The following is a 16298-nucleotide window of genomic DNA, read 5'->3' as shown; positions in this document are numbered from 1 at the left end:
TTATGTAAATTATTAATTTGAATGATTTTTATCACCTTGTATCTGGACTACTAACAAAATCCTCTTGCTGGTAACAGGATTTGTTAGGTGAAATGAAGTGAAGTTGCTCAGTCGTGTCCAACTCTTTGCCACCCCATGGACTGTAGCCCACCAGGCTCCTCTGTCCATAGAATTCTCCAGGCAAGAGTACTGGAGTGGGTTGCCATTTCTTCCTCCAGGGGATATTCCCGCCCCAGGGATTGAACCCCGGTCTCCCGCATTGCAGTCAGACACTTTACCCTCTGAGCTACCAGGGAAGCTCATTTGTTTTGTTAAATAAAATCCTTTATTTCCATCATATACTTTGCACTTAACTCTCTTAACTGGTTTTCCTCTTAAACAAAACATACCCTGTTATGAAATGAAAGTTTGTGTCCCTGCCCCCTCCATTCACATGTTGAAGCCCTCACTCCAGTATGACAGAATTTGGAGGCAGGGCCTTTGGCAGGTTATTGGGGGGGGTGGGGGCGGGTTCCCATGATGGGATTAATGTCCTTATAAGAAGAGTTGGAGGATTAGAGCTCTTTTTCTCTACAGGTGAGAGCATAGCAAGAAGGTAGCCATCTGAAAGCTAGGAGCAGAGTCCTCAACAGGAAACTAAATTGGCTGGTACTTTGATTCTGGACTTCCCAGCCTCCAGAGCTGTGAGAAATAAATTCCTATTGTTAGCACACACTGATGTGTGCTAAGATGCTTCAATCGAAAGACTCACAGATAATACAAAATGGTAATATGCAAACACTATGTTGAAAGCTCACTCTGTCAACTTTAATTCCAGAATTTCTGATGAACATCAACATTTAGACTGCCAAGAAATACAAAGAGGGTAAAGATGACTCATTATAATTCAAAGCTTGCTCCTTTTTGCTGATATCTTACAAAAGACCATAGGAAAAGTTGAGGCAGTTCTTGAAATGGCAGTTCTTGAGCCTGGCATGTTTGACTACTGCAGAACAGGAAAGGGCATGTCCAATTAGGAGGAAACTGGCAATCTCTCCCAGGCCCCAGGCCTTCCTTAAGGAGACCCACTCTAAGGCTATCCTTCCTGTAGCATCAGCTCAGCCTTACCTTCTTGGAAAATTCAAGCCCAGTTTTTTTAACAAACTTTTTATTTTTATAAAATAAGACTTATAGATGGTTGCTCTTTGGTTTCTGTTAGAGCAATTTCCTAATATAACACATCAAAGAAGATGTTTTTCTTTGCTACCAACCCAATCTTATAATCAACCAACATTTCCTGTGATATCTGTAAGGAAAAGTGTAGTAGTGCAAGTGACAGAGACCAGATCTTAAACCTATGCTCATTGATGACATGGAATTCATCAATGGGTGGGATACCTCCAATGCCCACAGATTCCCCCAGACCAGGTAAAGCTGGAAGGATGGAGGATAGTGTGGATCAGTTTCATCTCATTTTATGCGTGAGGAAGCCAAAGCCTGCAATAAGGAATGACATGCCCAGTGGCTTCTGATTTACTAACATGGTCATGAATATTGGTGCAGAACTTGGCTTGGAAGCTTCTATGTAGTCCCAGAGGAGGTAAGTTACGGTGAGGAGCAGGTTTGTGTGGGTGTGTTGGTTCTTATTTTAAAAATATACTCTTTGATTCTTTGTCTCACATTTTCTCAGGTTTGAGGAAATCCTTCAAAATGTTTTCTGCTTGTGGAAAGGAACGTGAAAATGGATGGTAGGAGGGAGGAGAGAAGGAAAAAAAAAAAAAGGAAGAAAGTTGACCTCTTGTCCTCCCCGGACTTTTTTGTTCCGCACTTTACCTGTTCTGCTTTCTCCATGGCTCCATTCCCAAACCAGCTAGCTCTATCTCCCACCGCCATGAAGGCCAGCTGACACGGGTTTGCATTTTGAAAACCCTCGCGCGCCCGCCCGAGCTGGGCATGCTCAAACGCCCAGGACTGGTTTTTTTTCGGTTTCCAACTTTGGCAGCTCTCCCACCCGCACCCCAAGGGGCAGGTCCGCACACATCCCTGGGTGTGAGTACACGGGAAGAAATTATCACACTCTCGAGGAGGAAGCCAGGTAGGGGAATTGCCCGAGAGGTTTGGGGCTCCGGGGGCGCTTCCCAGGGGCGCGCGCGCGGGTGGCCAGCCCTCGCGGGCTGTGCGGCGCCGGGGTCCGCGGCAGCGCGGGCGCGCGCGCTCATCCGAGGGGGCGAGGTCCGAGGGCTCGTGCGCGGGCGCGCGCTCTGGGAGTGGTCGCGGGGCGGCGGGCGGGGCGGGTAGGGGCGGGGACGCGGCGGCGCGCGGACGCCTCGCAGAGCTGGGCTGCTTAGAGGCTGCAGCGCGGCCACCAGTAGGAGGCCGCTGGCAGCTGTTCCCAGAGCCTAGGAACCTGGTCTTAGGGGGCGCCTAGGGAGGCGAGGAGTAGAGCCTGACTGTAGAAAAGAGCTGCGCGGTGCTCCTCGCCCTTCGGCAGACAGCGCTGCCCTCGCTCAGTTTCGGAAGGAGATAGGGGTGGCGTGGCCGGCGTCAGGAGGAATTCGAACGCCTGCATCCAGAAAGAAAGAATTCACCTGTGTTTCGAGGCAGCGCGCCGGACTTGGAGGGAGCGGCAGCCAGCTTTCGCTCCTGGCACAATGGGCTGTACGCTGAGCGCCGAGGACAAGGCGGCGGTGGAGCGGAGTAAGATGATCGACCGGAACCTCCGCGAGGATGGCGAGAAGGCGGCGCGCGAGGTCAAGCTGCTGCTGCTCGGTAAGAGCTGCTGGAGCCTGGTGGGCCTGGAACCCGGGGGTCGGGCGGCAGAGCCGTGCGCAGCTGTGCTGGGCTCTTTGCGGTTGGGAAACCCGGAGGGGAAGTGCCAAAGCGGCGGAGGGCGCATCGTGTAGCGTCCGAGGATGGTTTTGGAGCGCGAGCTTGTGCGGCGCAGAGCTGAGGCGGGGGCCCCTCTCCTCCCTTTCTCTTTGCTCCCTTGGCCGCGGAGAACTCGCCGGTGGCGCGGCAAGACTTCACTCGCGTGCCTGGTGTGAAATTTCACCAGGAGCCCAGGAGCGGTTCGCAGGGAAGCCCCCTTCTTTTAAGTTAGCTCAGCTTTATGAAAATGGAAGGGCATTCGCGAAAAATAAAGAAAAGCACCCCCCGCGCTAAAACCCTGCGTACAAGGCATCGTATCGCGGTTGTGGTTTCCTCGAGGATGTCAAGAGTGCCACGTTTTGTGAAATCAGTGCACCTTTCGTGGGGCCTCCTTAGGGTTGAATTGTGTCTTTCTGGTGAACTTCCTATGGCGACTCAGTAAGTGTTAAAGGAGCACTGATTACAGGGGAAGTAGGCTATGCTGGATGCTGGATTTTTTTTAATACTGTGGGGACATGGGAACCACCAAAAAGTTGGGTAACATTGGCTTCAGTAAAACCGATGTGAAAGGTGTGAATGGGTCACACGGGACAACAGGATTCTCCTCTGCTGCCAGGGCTTCCGATGAATGAGATTTGCCAGGTCGACGCAAGGCTTTTATTTGTTCTTATTATTGTTCTGGTGGAGAAACGCTCTGCGGAGGTCTTTTCCAGTTGTTTGAAGGAAGGGAACGTGAAAAGAGTAATCCAGGATTTTGATTGAGGGATACACTTGGAAAATATTCACAGTTTAAGATTTTTGATGTGTGAGTTAAGATTTCCTTTTGTTTGCCCCGCCCCCCCCCCCCCCCCCCGCAAACACACCACACCACCCTACCTATAGGTAGCGAAGTAGGTGAAAGATTTCTTAGAATCTTTATTTGCACTGCAGCGACTGCTTTTATTTTTGTAACAGTTATAATAAAATAAATACTATTGCACAAGCCTATTTTCAGTAAGCTTCTGTTTCATTGGTTTAATGACTGCAGGAAAAATGGTGGGGTTTTTTCTCCATTACTAGTAGGCTTAGAAGCTGCAAACTTGGCATGACTAAAAGTAATAATGATCCGAGTCATTCTACAAGTAAACTGTGAAATAACTTTGTATTTTAGAGACCTGGTGGTTTTTCCACACCTCCCCCTACCCAAAGTAAATCTTTCTCAGTTCATACTGTTTACCTAAGTTTTTACATAAATAAGAAATAGTCTTTTGAGGAAGGCAATATATTTTTAGTATCTTGAACACAGAAGGAACATACCTTGGTATGGAAACATATAGGTGCTCCTCTTTCAAATGGAATGTGCTTGAGACAAAAATGGAAAAAGGATTGAAAAGTTCTCTTCCAGCAGTTTGTGCACTCCTGCTCTGATGTATTATTTCAGTGTATTGTGTGATGCTCAGTTTGAGTCAGCCATCCACCATGTTTGTTTAAAGGCTTGAAAAATGAGTCCTCTGGTATGGTAATATGCTTTAAATAGATGTCTAATAGAAATGGACAAGGATAAGGGTCCAAGGAGTTGGTGTTTGCTTATATTCAGAAGGGATTAGTATTTCTCAAACTTAGCACTATTGGCATTTTGGATGGAATATCTTTGTTGTGCAAGCTGTGTTGTGCCTTACAGGAAGCTTAGCAGAATCTTTGGCCTCCAACTAACGTCTCAGGTAACTCCCAAACATGCCCTAGGGGCAAGTTTAATCTCAGCTGAGAGTAGCTCTTCTAGACTGAAAAATATATACTGAATTTGTAGGGTAGAACCTGAATTTGGATCTCTACCATGAACTGTAGTGAGAGCTCTGAGGGAGGTGTAGCAGGTTATGATTTTCAGAAGAAATTAAGGAGTTTTGTTTCTCCATACCAATAACATTAGAAAGCTTTCAAAATGACTTAAAATCTTTAGGTAGCTAAATTTTTTCAGCTCTCTTTTCTAGCTTTAGTCTTGTGCTGTTCCCACACCTTTTCTCTGGAGAAATCCCATCACAGCATCATATTATTGGCCCAGCATTCCTCCTTGTCTGTCTTACTCCCATCCTACCCTCTACCCTTTTGCCCAGAGTTCCAACATTCTAGTTCCTTTAAACAGAATGTTGGCTTATTCTTGGAATGTTTGAAAAAATATTTCTTTTTCCTAGTTTGACTTTAGCAGTAAAGTATTGACCTTTGATTCTTTGGGGGATTTTTTTTTAGTTCTTAGTGTGTAAAGAGCTCAATTAAATCATTCCATGTAAAACACAGCAACTGAATCATCTAGAAATGTAAAATGGTGTCTAGGTAACCTATAACCAATGTCAATTCCATTTACATCAGGCTTTCTTTCTGTTTATTTCTTTTTCTCATCAAATGATTTTTTTTTAAGGCATAAAGCACCTAAGGTACCTTTAAGATGGTGTAGTAACTAGTCCATTATATTTCATTTTTTATTAAGGCAAGAATTATATTTTAGACATTGTGGTTGAGAGATTCAGGTATAAGACACATCAGTAAAAAGTTTTTGGTACTGGATGTCTATGTTATTGGGAACAAATGTATATATTTTAAACTCAGAGGTATTTCACTATCCTTATTAGGAGCAGTGAATTAGGCCTTACAAAACAGAGGACCTAGTCTAATTGACCTAAAGAAAATTAGGTCAGGGTTTAAGTGGTTCGACCTTTTAGATTTAGCTTTCAGGCTTTAGTATTAGAGTGGTAATCCTAAAGAAACTTATTTTAATAATGAAAGTTTTCTTTCCATTATATGTGACTGTCTCAAGGGAAAATCTTATTGTTATATCTTTGAGGATGTTACAACTTACCATCATCATTAAACCTGTTTCAGTGAGACTATATTGTACACATGGGTACTTATTACATATTTTATGATAATTTTCAATGATATATGAGGGTATAAAATATGCCAATAAAATTTTTACAAATTGTTTTAAAATTATTTGATTCTGAAACTTTGAGCTGTTATTCTCACTCCACCCATTATCCTTCCCTCCACCAGAGTAATCCCCACAAACAAACAAATACAAATCCACACCTTTTATCTCCTTCTTTAGCTTCTTAAAATGAGGTGAGGAACTGGATCTCTTCTACTTGGTGAATATTTTTCCATTCCTGCCACTCACGAGCTATTTGAGAAACTATACTGTTCATCTCTTTGCTTTCTTTAAACTTTTCCCGTGACTCCTCTAGTTAAGAAATTATGGCATTGCAGAACTTTTGATTTTGCATTGCTTTAGCTATTTCCTTAGAATTGGCTCAGGATCTTAGATGTCAGAAAGTTCCTTGAGTGAGTGAGTGGATCTGGTATTTCAACAGACGTTGTTTCTCTCTTCCTCACCTGCTTTGTATTAGCAGTTACTGTAATAGAAGCCACAGGTGGTGGTGATGTGTGTTTTGAAAGTGCTGATGTTTCTGTATCTTCTCTTTTTCATTCTTATTTTTTATAGTTCAGGTTCTGCTCTGCCTCTGGCAGCCCAGTTGCAGTAGACTTTCCTGCCTTTGCTCTTCATTCACCTCTAACCTGCAGTAGGTATCATGCTAACTCCAGAAAACCATTCTTGACTTCTCCTTTGCCTGTAAAATAGAAGCTTTCTTGTAGACCTAGCTTCCCCCTGTCCTCGTGCTCTTTTCCTCAGGGCACCATTCTTCTCCAAGAGGAATGCTTGGCATATGGTGAAGCATATTTGCACTCTGGCTTCCAGCATGATTTCGCTTTATGCCCTGTCCGCTTCCCAAACTATTGTGAGACTTCAGGAACAGGATCTTTGTAAGTCGTCCTGACAACCCTTTTATTTTGTCAAGTCCATATTTAGTTCTTAATTATGTTAATATCTTGTGTAGGACTAGAATTCACCTGGAATATAAACCTTGTACTTTGCCATTTTCAGTATTGATGGGAATGTAAACAGAAAGGAAACAGTAAATGACAACTAAATAAGTGCATGGTATCTAAAAGCAAGTTGATTGGTTTAATAATTTTTTTTTTTAATAAGAACTTTTCACAGTCATTATGTTTATTTGACACGTTAGGTAAATTCAAGAAAATGACAATGGATATTTGAGGAGGGTCTTTTTATGTTGTTATAGTGTAGTATTATTCCTTAAATAATTTTCTTTTATTAAGCCTAGATCTCATTTTTTTACTCTTTATTTTTGGACTCTTAGCTATAAAGAACATGAAATTAATTTATCAGTGATAGTAAATTAGTTCAGTTCAGTCACTCAGTTGTGTCTGACTCTGTGACCCCAGGGACTGCAGCATGCCAGGCCTCCCTGTCCATCACCAACTCCCGGAGCCTCCTCAAACTCATGTCCATTGAGTTGGCAAAACCATCCAACCGTCTGGTCCTCTGTCATCCCCTTCTCCTCCCGCCCTCAATCTTTCTCAACATCAGGGTCTGTTCAGAGAGTCATTTCTTTGCATCAGGTGGCCAAAGTATTGGAGCTTCAGCATCAGTCCTTCCAATGAATATTCAGGACTGATTTCCTTTAGCATTGACTGGTTGGATCTCCATGCAGTTGGATCTCCATGCAGTCCTTCCAGTGAATATTCAGGACTGATTTCCTTTAGCATTGACTGGTTGGATCTCCAGGGAACTCTCAAGGGTCTTCTCCAACACCACAGTTCAAAAGCATCAATTCTTTGGCGCTCAGCTTTCTTCACAGTCCAACTATCACATCCATACATAACTACTGGAAAAACCATAGCTTTGACTAGACAGACCTTTGTTGGCAAAGTAAAGTCTCTGCTTTTAATATGCTGTCTAGGTTGGTCATAGCTTTGCTTCCAAGGAGCAAGCTGCTTTTAATTTCATGGCTGCAAGTCACCATCTGCAGTGATTTTGGAGACCCCCAAAATAAAGTCTGTCACTGTTTCCATTGTTTCCCCAATTATTTACCATGAAGTGATGGGAACAGATGCCATGATCTTAATTTTCTGAATGTTCAGTTTTAAGCCAACTATTTCATTCTCCTCTTTCATTTTTCATCATGAGGCCATTTAGTTCCTCTTTGCTTTCTGTCATAAGGGTGGTGTCATCTGCATATCTGAGGTTATTGATATTTCTCCCAGCAATCTTGATTCCAGCTTGTGCTTCATCTACCCTGGCATTTCGCATGATGTACTCTGCATATAAGTTGAATAAGCAGGGTGACAATATACAGCCTTGACACACTCCTCTCCCTATTTGGAACCAGTCTGTTCTATGTGCAGTTCCAACTGTTGCTTCCTGACCTGCATACAGATTTCTCAGGAGGCAGGTCTGGTATTCCCATCTCTAGAAGAATTTTTCATTTTGTTGTGATCCACACAAAGGCTTTGGCATAGTCAATAAAGCAGAAGTAGATGTTTTTCTGGACCTCTCTTGCTTTTTCTATGATCCAGTGGATGTTGGCAATTTGATCTCTTGTTCCTCTACCTTTTCTAAATCCAGCTTGAACATCTGGACATTCATAGTTCACATACTGTTGAAGCCTAGCTAGAAGAATTGTGAGGATTAGTTTGCTAGTGTGTGAGATGAGTGCAATTGTGCAGTAGTTTGAACATTCTTTGGCATTGCCTTTCTTTGGAATTGGAATGAAAACTGACCTATTCCAGTCCTGTGGCCACTGCTGAGTTTTCCAAATTTGCTGGCATATTGAGTGCAGCACTTTCACAGCATCATCTTATAGGATTTGAAATAGCTCAACTGGAATTCCATCACCTCCACTAGCTTTGTTCATAGTGATGCTTCCTAAGGCCCATTTGTCTTCGCATTCCAAGATGTCTGGCTCTAGGTGAGTGATCACACCATCATGGTTATCTGGGTCATGAAGATCTTTTTTGTATAGTGCTGTGTATTTTTGCCACCTCTTCCTAGTTTCTTCTGCTTCTGTTAGGTCCATACCATTTCTGTCCTTTATTGAGCCCATGTTTGCATGAAATGTTCCCTTAGTATCTCTCATTTTCTTGAAGAGATCTCTGTAGTCTTTCCCATTCTATTATTTTTCTCTATTTCTTTGCACTGATCACTGAAGAAGGCTTTCTTATCTCTCCTTGCTATTCTTTGGAACTCTGTATTCAAATATGATACCCATATTATAGGATGTGGTGGAAGATGTTATTTAAACCTTGAAAAGAGTGCTATGATTTTTAAGACAACAATTGAGTGTCCAACCACAATCTTAATTTGTATTTTGTCATGCACTTCTCTCTGCCTTGGAAAATTCAGTATACCACAGATTTACACGGGAGGACCTGATGTATTTGTCATATTCCTAAGTCATGCATTTTTTGGTCACGTGTTCTGGCTTGTAGTGACCCAGCGTCTGACATCCTAGAGAGTGACACTGGTGAAACTGGGTCCCAGATGGCATTTGAGTTGAATAAGCTAAAGTCAACTGCACCTGATTTTGTAATGCTTAGGCTGCATTCTGTTATAATTTGTTAAATACTACTTTAAAACTTTAACAGAAGTGGGGTAAAAATCCTAACAGAAATGAGACAAAAATAATTTTAAAATGAACGTTCATTACCACAAAATTAGTGGCTTAAAACAATGCCAGTTTATTACCTTTACATTTCTGTAGGTCAGAGCCTTATACCAAACTCAAGTCAAGATGTTGTTAGGGCTGCTTTTCTTTGGAGGTTGTGGGAGAGAATCCAACCTCTGTCTAGAGAGACTACCTGCTTTCTTTGGCTCATGGCCTCATCTTCATCTTCAAAGCCAGCAGTGGCTAGTGGAGGCTTTCTCATGTAGCATGACTCTCTTGTCTCCCTCCTTCACCTATAAGGACCCTAACCCCAATAATCCCAGATAACAGATTTATCTCAAGCTGAGTCTTGAATCACATCAGCAATGTTCCTTGTTTTGTAGGATAACATGCTAATAGATTCCAGAGACTGGGGGCATGGGCATCTTTGGGGGCTGTTATTCTGTCTACTGTAATCTGCCCTCTGGCTCCCAAAGATTCGTGTCCGTCACATGTGCAAAAATAGTTGTTGCTATTCAGTTACCAAGTCGTGTCCAACTCTGCACCCTCATGAACTGCAACACGCCAGGCTTTGGTGTCCTCCACTGTCTCCCGGAGTTTGCTCAAACTCATGTCCATTGAGGTGGTGATGCCATCCAACCATCTTATCCTCTGTCGCCGTCTTCTCCTCTTGCCCTCAATCTTTCCCAGCATGAAGGAAGGTCTTTTCCAATGAGTCGGCTCTTCGCATCAGGTGACCAAAGTATTGGAGCTTCAGCTTCAGCATCAGTCCTTCCAGTGAATATTCAGGTTTAGGAAATCAAACTGGTTTGATCAAATCAGACTGGTTTGACCTCCTTAAAGTCTCAGCCCTTTACGGCATCAACTCAACACCCGAAATCTCATCCAGATCTCAGAATCTACTTCTGGTATGGGTGAGAATCTTCATATAATTCATACTGGAACCAAATTTCTTTTTATCTGTGAAACTATAAAACACATTATCTGCTCCCAGAATATAGTAAGAATGCACAGCTTATAAAACAGGCATCAGTTCAGTTCAGTCAGTCAGTCATGTCTGACTCTTTGCAACTCCATCAACTACAGCACTGCAGGCTTCCCTGTCCATCACCAACTCCCAGAGCTTTCTCAAACTCATGTGCATCGAGTAGGTGATGCCATCCAACTATCTCATCCTCTGTCATCCCCTTCTCCTCTTGCCCTCAGTCTTTCCCAGCATCAGGGTCTTTTCCAGTGAGTCAGTTCTTCTTATCAGGTGGCCAAAGTATTGGAGCTTCAGCTTCAACGTCAGTCCTTTCAGTGAATATTCAGGACTGATTTGCTTTAGGATTGACTGGTTTGATCTCTCTGCAGTCCAAGGGACTCTCAGGAGTCTTCTTCAACACCACAGTTCAAAAGTATCAGGATATCAGTAATAGTCATTCTCATTCAAAAAGGGATAAGGTGGAAAGAAAAAGGCCTGCGTATTCGGTCCCATACACTTTGCAAACTACTTTAGGTTTCAAGGCCTACGAACACTCTTGGTGACTATGCTTCACTTTGTGGCCTCTGGACTCCGCCCTTCAATTTTCATTCTTTCTTTTCAAGGAAAGGCAGCACCGTTTTCTCAGCCTGTTTCTTGTCTGTATGATGGTGACAGCATTCTTTCATTTGGTACTTTTTTCCTCCCATTTCCTATAACCAGTAAGAGAAAAACAGGCTGCACCTTCAACAGTTTGCTTGCCAATCTCCTTGTCTAAATATCCAAGTTTATAGTTCACAAGTTCTGCTTTCCACATAACTGCAGGACATAATTCACTTATGCTTTGCCATGAAATAACAAGGTTTCCCTTTCCTCTAGTTTCTAATAATACGTTCCTCCTTTCCATCCAAATCCTCAGCAGCAGCACATGTTAAGTTCACCTGTTTATTGACAGTCTGTTCGTGATTCTCTACCATCTTCCTCACTTTCTTCCGAGTCTCACCAGGGGAGCCATTAATATCTGTATTTTGAAAAGCATGTCCAGGCAAATCTTGGCTTTTTTTCCCTGCTTCTCAGAATTCTTTCAGCTTCTACCCATTGCTTAATTCTAAAGCCATTTCCACATTTTTAGTATTTGTTGTAGCAACGCTCTACTTCCAGATACCCTCACTGATAACTCGTGTTTAACTTTAGGAATGCATAATGTTGGTAATTTTATATCCTTTGCTGCTGCTAAGTCACTTCAGTCGTGTCCGACTCTGTGCGACCCCATATACGGCAGCCCACCAGGCTCCCCCGTCCCTGGGACTATATCCTTTGGTCCCTTGTAATTTACTTAACTGTTAGGATAACAGCAAAACCACCAATTTCTGGTGCTTCATATTGAACTTGCGGTATTTCACTTGAGACGTAGTGTGAATGAATAAGACTTTTTCTTTGTTTGCCGCCTCTTCAGTGAAGTTTTTCTGGACCATTCAGTCTAAATTAGTCTTCTTTCCTCTCCCTTCCAAGTTACACCATTTTGAAATCATCTTGTCCTTTTGTTTTTGTGTTTGCTGCATCTCTACATGCGGAGCGGTTTCATCAGAGCGCGAACCCTGTACGACTTATCACCTACCGGGGTGACACATACTAGTCTTTTCATAAGCGTTAATTAAATGAGTAACTAGTTAAATGATTCATTTTGAGTAATAGTCTTTTAAAGGGAAAAAGTCAATATATTATCCTTGTGCTTTGGGTAAATTAGTGAATTTTGGCCCATTGTGTCCCTATTTATGTTTAATACCTTGCTGCTGCTGCTGCGTCGCTTCAGTTGTGTCCGACTCTGTGCGACCCCATAGATGGCAGCCCTCTGGGCTCCTCTGTCCCTGGGATTCTCCAGGCAAGAACACTGGAGTGGGTTGCTGTTTCCTTCTCCCATGCATGAAAGTGAAAAGTGAAAGTGAATTCGCTCAGTTGTGCCTGACTCTTTGCGACCCCATGCACTGTAGCCTACCAGGCTCCTCCGTCCATGGGATTTTCCAGGCAAGAGTACTGGAGTGGGTTGCCATTGCCTTCTCCAATACCTTGCTGCTGCTGCTGCTGCTAAGTCACTTCAGTTGTGTCCGACTCTGTGCGACCCCATAGACGGCAGCCTACCAGGCTCCCCCGTCCCTGGGATTCTCCAGGCAAGAACACTGGAGTGGGTTACCATTTCCTTCTCCAATGCATGAAAGTGAAAAGTGAAAGTGAATTTGTTCAGTCGTGTCCGACTCTTAGCGACCCCATGGACTGCAGCCCACCAGGCTCCTCTGCCCATGGGGTTTTCCAGGCAAGAGTACTGGAGTGGGGTGCCATTGCCTTCTCCGAATACATTGCTAGTTAAGAGTAACTAGATAGAACCTACTATGTTGTATCTAACAGAGTTCTAAAAAATAACATAGAGGACCGAATTCTTGTTACATGATCAGAAGAATATTTTGACTCTTGGTAAGTGGTTGGAGTGAAATGTGATTTTTTATTTGTATATTCTGAATACATTTTTTTACCTGTGTATTTTATATTGAAGTATAACCAATTTACAATGTTGTGATAGTTTTAGGTGGGCAGCACAGGGACTCAGCCATGCATATCCATGTATCCATTCTCCCCAAAGTCCCCTCAGGTCCAGGCTGCCACATAAGAATGAGCAGAGCTCCCTGTGCTACACAGTAGGTCCTTGTTGTAAACACATTGTTTTTAACAGGATTCTTCACATACTATTTGAATGCTTTGTTTTGAATGCTTTCTCAAAATGCATACAGTCATGCAACAAGACATTAAATATACTCTCACAACCGTATCTGTCCTACAGAATGGTGCGACTCTGGGTAACTCTGGCTTGCAGGAGCCAGCAGGGGTGCTCAGAAGCTCATCAGTGTGTTCTTTGTGCCTTGCTGGCCTTTGTGTGGTGAGAATTCTTATTGGTGGCATTTGTTAAGCGTGGTTCATATTTTTGGTATTTTTCCTTAGGTTTGCTAAATCCTTGGGAGAATTTACAGTCTACTTAGGGAAAGAAGATGTATATATAAAGATAACGCCTCACAATGGAAAATGGAGGAGAAGTGGCAGAAGAGACACCGGGGGAGGGGACTGCTTTGCTGGTCTTGTGAGATGAGGGTGGATGCGGCATGCATCTCAGAAATCAAGTGGTTACACATCTGCCCGTTGCCTTCATGTACTTCTGAGGGACTTTTGGATTCTGTCAGCTGTAAGCTTTGTATTGTACCTAAACCTATAATCTAGGAGAGACTTTGCCATCTGTAGTTTACTTTTCTTACTTTTTCCATGTATAAGGACTTTTATTCCTCCAAGGGTTTGTTGTTGTTGTTCTGTAGGAAGACTCTCCACTTGGGAAAGGTGGTTGACCCAGAACTTGGGCAGTAAAATGTTTTCTTTAAGACCTTGGGCAAGTTATCCAGTTCTGTAAGCCTCAGTTTTCTATAAATTCCAGACAATAAATATTGCTATCCTATAGGGCTGGGAGACAAAGTCAGGTAATGTATCTGCAGTACTTAGACCAGTTGTTCATGGCACACACATCTTAATAAGTATTGATATAAACTTATTATAAATACTTCAGAGACTCTGTGGAATCAGCCCTCCCTCCCTGCCTCCTTGCAGTTTGATCCATTTATGGTCACAAATATTAAATCTTTTTGTTGACTCTTCTTAGCAAAGGGTGTGTACATAGCTGAAGAAGTATAAAATCAGTTGTAATTACTAGTTTCCAATCCCACCTCAGCTTCCTTTTGGGATTTGGATTTCTGTTAACAGACTCCCCACTGGGAATAGACCAGCTAAATACCTGTGCTAGGTTAAGAATTCTGTAGAGAGTGAATTTTGAGTAAATAGAAAATTTTACGAATGATTTAGAGGTAATTTTCTCACCATTTTATTACCCATTCATAGAATAAATGCAGCAGTTTCCTGCAAACTTTCCTTTTATCTTTCTTAAAAATAAAACATAGCTGTTATGAAACATAATTTGAGTTGATTCAAATGAATATGCCATTTATCACAGAAGTTTATGATTATTTCCCACAAATTTTAGAACTTTTCTGAAACTTCCTGCATTGCTAACTCAAATAGATTCCTAATAAAACTCCAGAATTAAAATGAAATTACTTTTAAGAGAGAAGCAGCATCTCCTGAAAAGTGGGCATAACCTTGACATAAAAACAAGGAAGCATTGAATTTGTTACAGTACTTACGCATTTTAATAATTTTTCAAAGAAGTCCCTTAAGACTTAACCTTGAATTACCTGGAATTGTTCTGTTTACCATGCCTATTTAACCTATTTAAGGTTTCTACCAGATTTTTTTTTTAATCCTGGTAATATACTTATCTAATCTACAATATATTTTTTCTTGTTTGGACACATGCCTTTTATTTATTTAAAGCATGGAACCTGTAAGTAAACCATACAAGATCAATATAATGTAGTGGGAGAAGAAAACTGCCTTCTGATTAGTAGTGTTGAAGTTAATCTTTTGAAGAATAACATATTTCTATGAAAAATTTGATCCACTGAGTTTTTACAAACTGAGCACATCAGTGTCCCTAACAACCAGATCAAGGCATACCTGCCAGAGATGTGTTGTGACAGAGTACAAAGTGCTGATGCTGGTCAGTGGAGTGGCTGGAAATGATGAGATGGTGCTCCCCAACTCAAGGCCAGTGCTCTGCACTGGCTCCAACTCCTTCATCCTCTCTTGGCATACAGGACGCTCCCATCCTCTCTGATTCTGTCATCTTCACACTTCCTTAAAGTCTCCTGTGTCTTGTTCCATAAATATTCTCAAGTCATGCCTGGCATTAAAAGTAATAAAATCCAGATAGAAATTAAAAGTAATAAAATCATATACTCCTTTGATAATGTTTCATCCCATATTTTGTCATCTAAACTTTTCAAAATACTAGGCTATATTCCCATCATTTCCTCTTTTAATTCAGTGTTTAAGCTGCTTTATGTTTTAAAATTGTGGACTTTTCTAGTGATACCGAATTATTGGAAACTACAAACGCTCATGGAATGCACACCAATATCTTTTTTAAAGAGATAATGTTGTGTGACTTTGCTTTGTTCACTGAAGTTTCTTTTATAAATAGTTTGGGCTTCTCATTCTAACTTCCACATCTCTTAACCTCTCTCCTGTTTTTTGGGTTTTTTTTTCATCCTTTGTTGTGTGCTACTTAGATAATCTTCTAGTTTACTTTCTCAATTCAGTAATAAATTAATGTGCCTTGTAACATAAGTGTTATTTTTTTACTTCTAACGGTGACAATTTTATTTCTAGAAACTGTTTTTAATCTTTTAAATAATAGTTTATTACTGTATTTTTTGTCTTAAAAAAATCACTTTTATTACCACTAACTTCATAGTCTCTTGGCAGCTACTTGTAGTGTCTTGACTGATCTCATGGTAAGTAGATTGTACTCTCCTGTAATTTTTTGTGTGTGAGTGTATATTAACCAATACATGGCCTGTGTGAATCCTGGGCACCCTGTATTGGCTGCAGTTTTCCTCTCAGTCGTGCGAACTGAGGGCAGAGGACAGGTTTATTTCTTATTTACCTAATATGGTGTTCTAAAACTGGAAGCATCATCGCTCCTCCACTCACTAAACCACTTTCTTCTTCCTGTTTCCTTCGTCTTACTTCCTGTCACCACCAATCCTTCACTTTTTATTTGTTCTCACACCTAATTAGTCAGAATCACCATTGACTTTATTTTCTAAGTATTTTCCTGCCTTACTTTTTTTTTTTTTTTTTTTTACCATCCAGCAACCTTGAATTTGAATATTTATGGTTCCTTTCATTCCTGTGCTCTCTTTTTTTTTCTTTTGCTTCCCTCTACCCTTCACTTATGAGATCTCTGCTTAGGTTGAGAGGTGTGGGTATGTGTGGGGGGTGTGTGTGTGTGTTCACGTGCGCCCGTGTGTGTGAGCCCAGTGGGGAGGGTCTTCTGGGGA

The 16298-nt window shown here is 41.9% G+C and overlaps 1 protein-coding gene across 4 annotated transcripts in view; it reads left to right on the top strand.

Annotated features, from left to right (window-relative positions):
• The first annotated feature begins 1932 nt into the window (after nt 1-1932).
• Nucleotides 1933-16298, top strand: part of GNAI1 (G protein subunit alpha i1) — a 106761-nt gene continuing 92395 nt past the window's right edge. For 2 of the 4 annotated variants that reach the window (XM_055590143.1, XM_055590142.1), the window contains exon 1: nt 2290-2748. In XM_055590143.1, the coding sequence (XP_055446118.1) occupies nt 2631-2748 (118 nt within the window). In that variant the 5' untranslated portion in view covers nt 2290-2630. Of the gene's footprint in view, nt 2075-2289; nt 2749-16298 lie in introns of those variants that run through there. The other 2 variants (XM_055590141.1, XM_055590144.1) reach the window with 2 other exon arrangements.

The sequence above is a fragment of the Bubalus kerabau genome, chromosome 8, assembly GCF_029407905.1.
Source record: "Bubalus kerabau isolate K-KA32 ecotype Philippines breed swamp buffalo chromosome 8, PCC_UOA_SB_1v2, whole genome shotgun sequence".
Lineage (NCBI taxonomy): Eukaryota > Metazoa > Chordata > Mammalia > Artiodactyla > Bovidae > Bubalus > Bubalus kerabau.
This window is presented reverse-complemented; position numbering and strand designations above follow the sequence as displayed.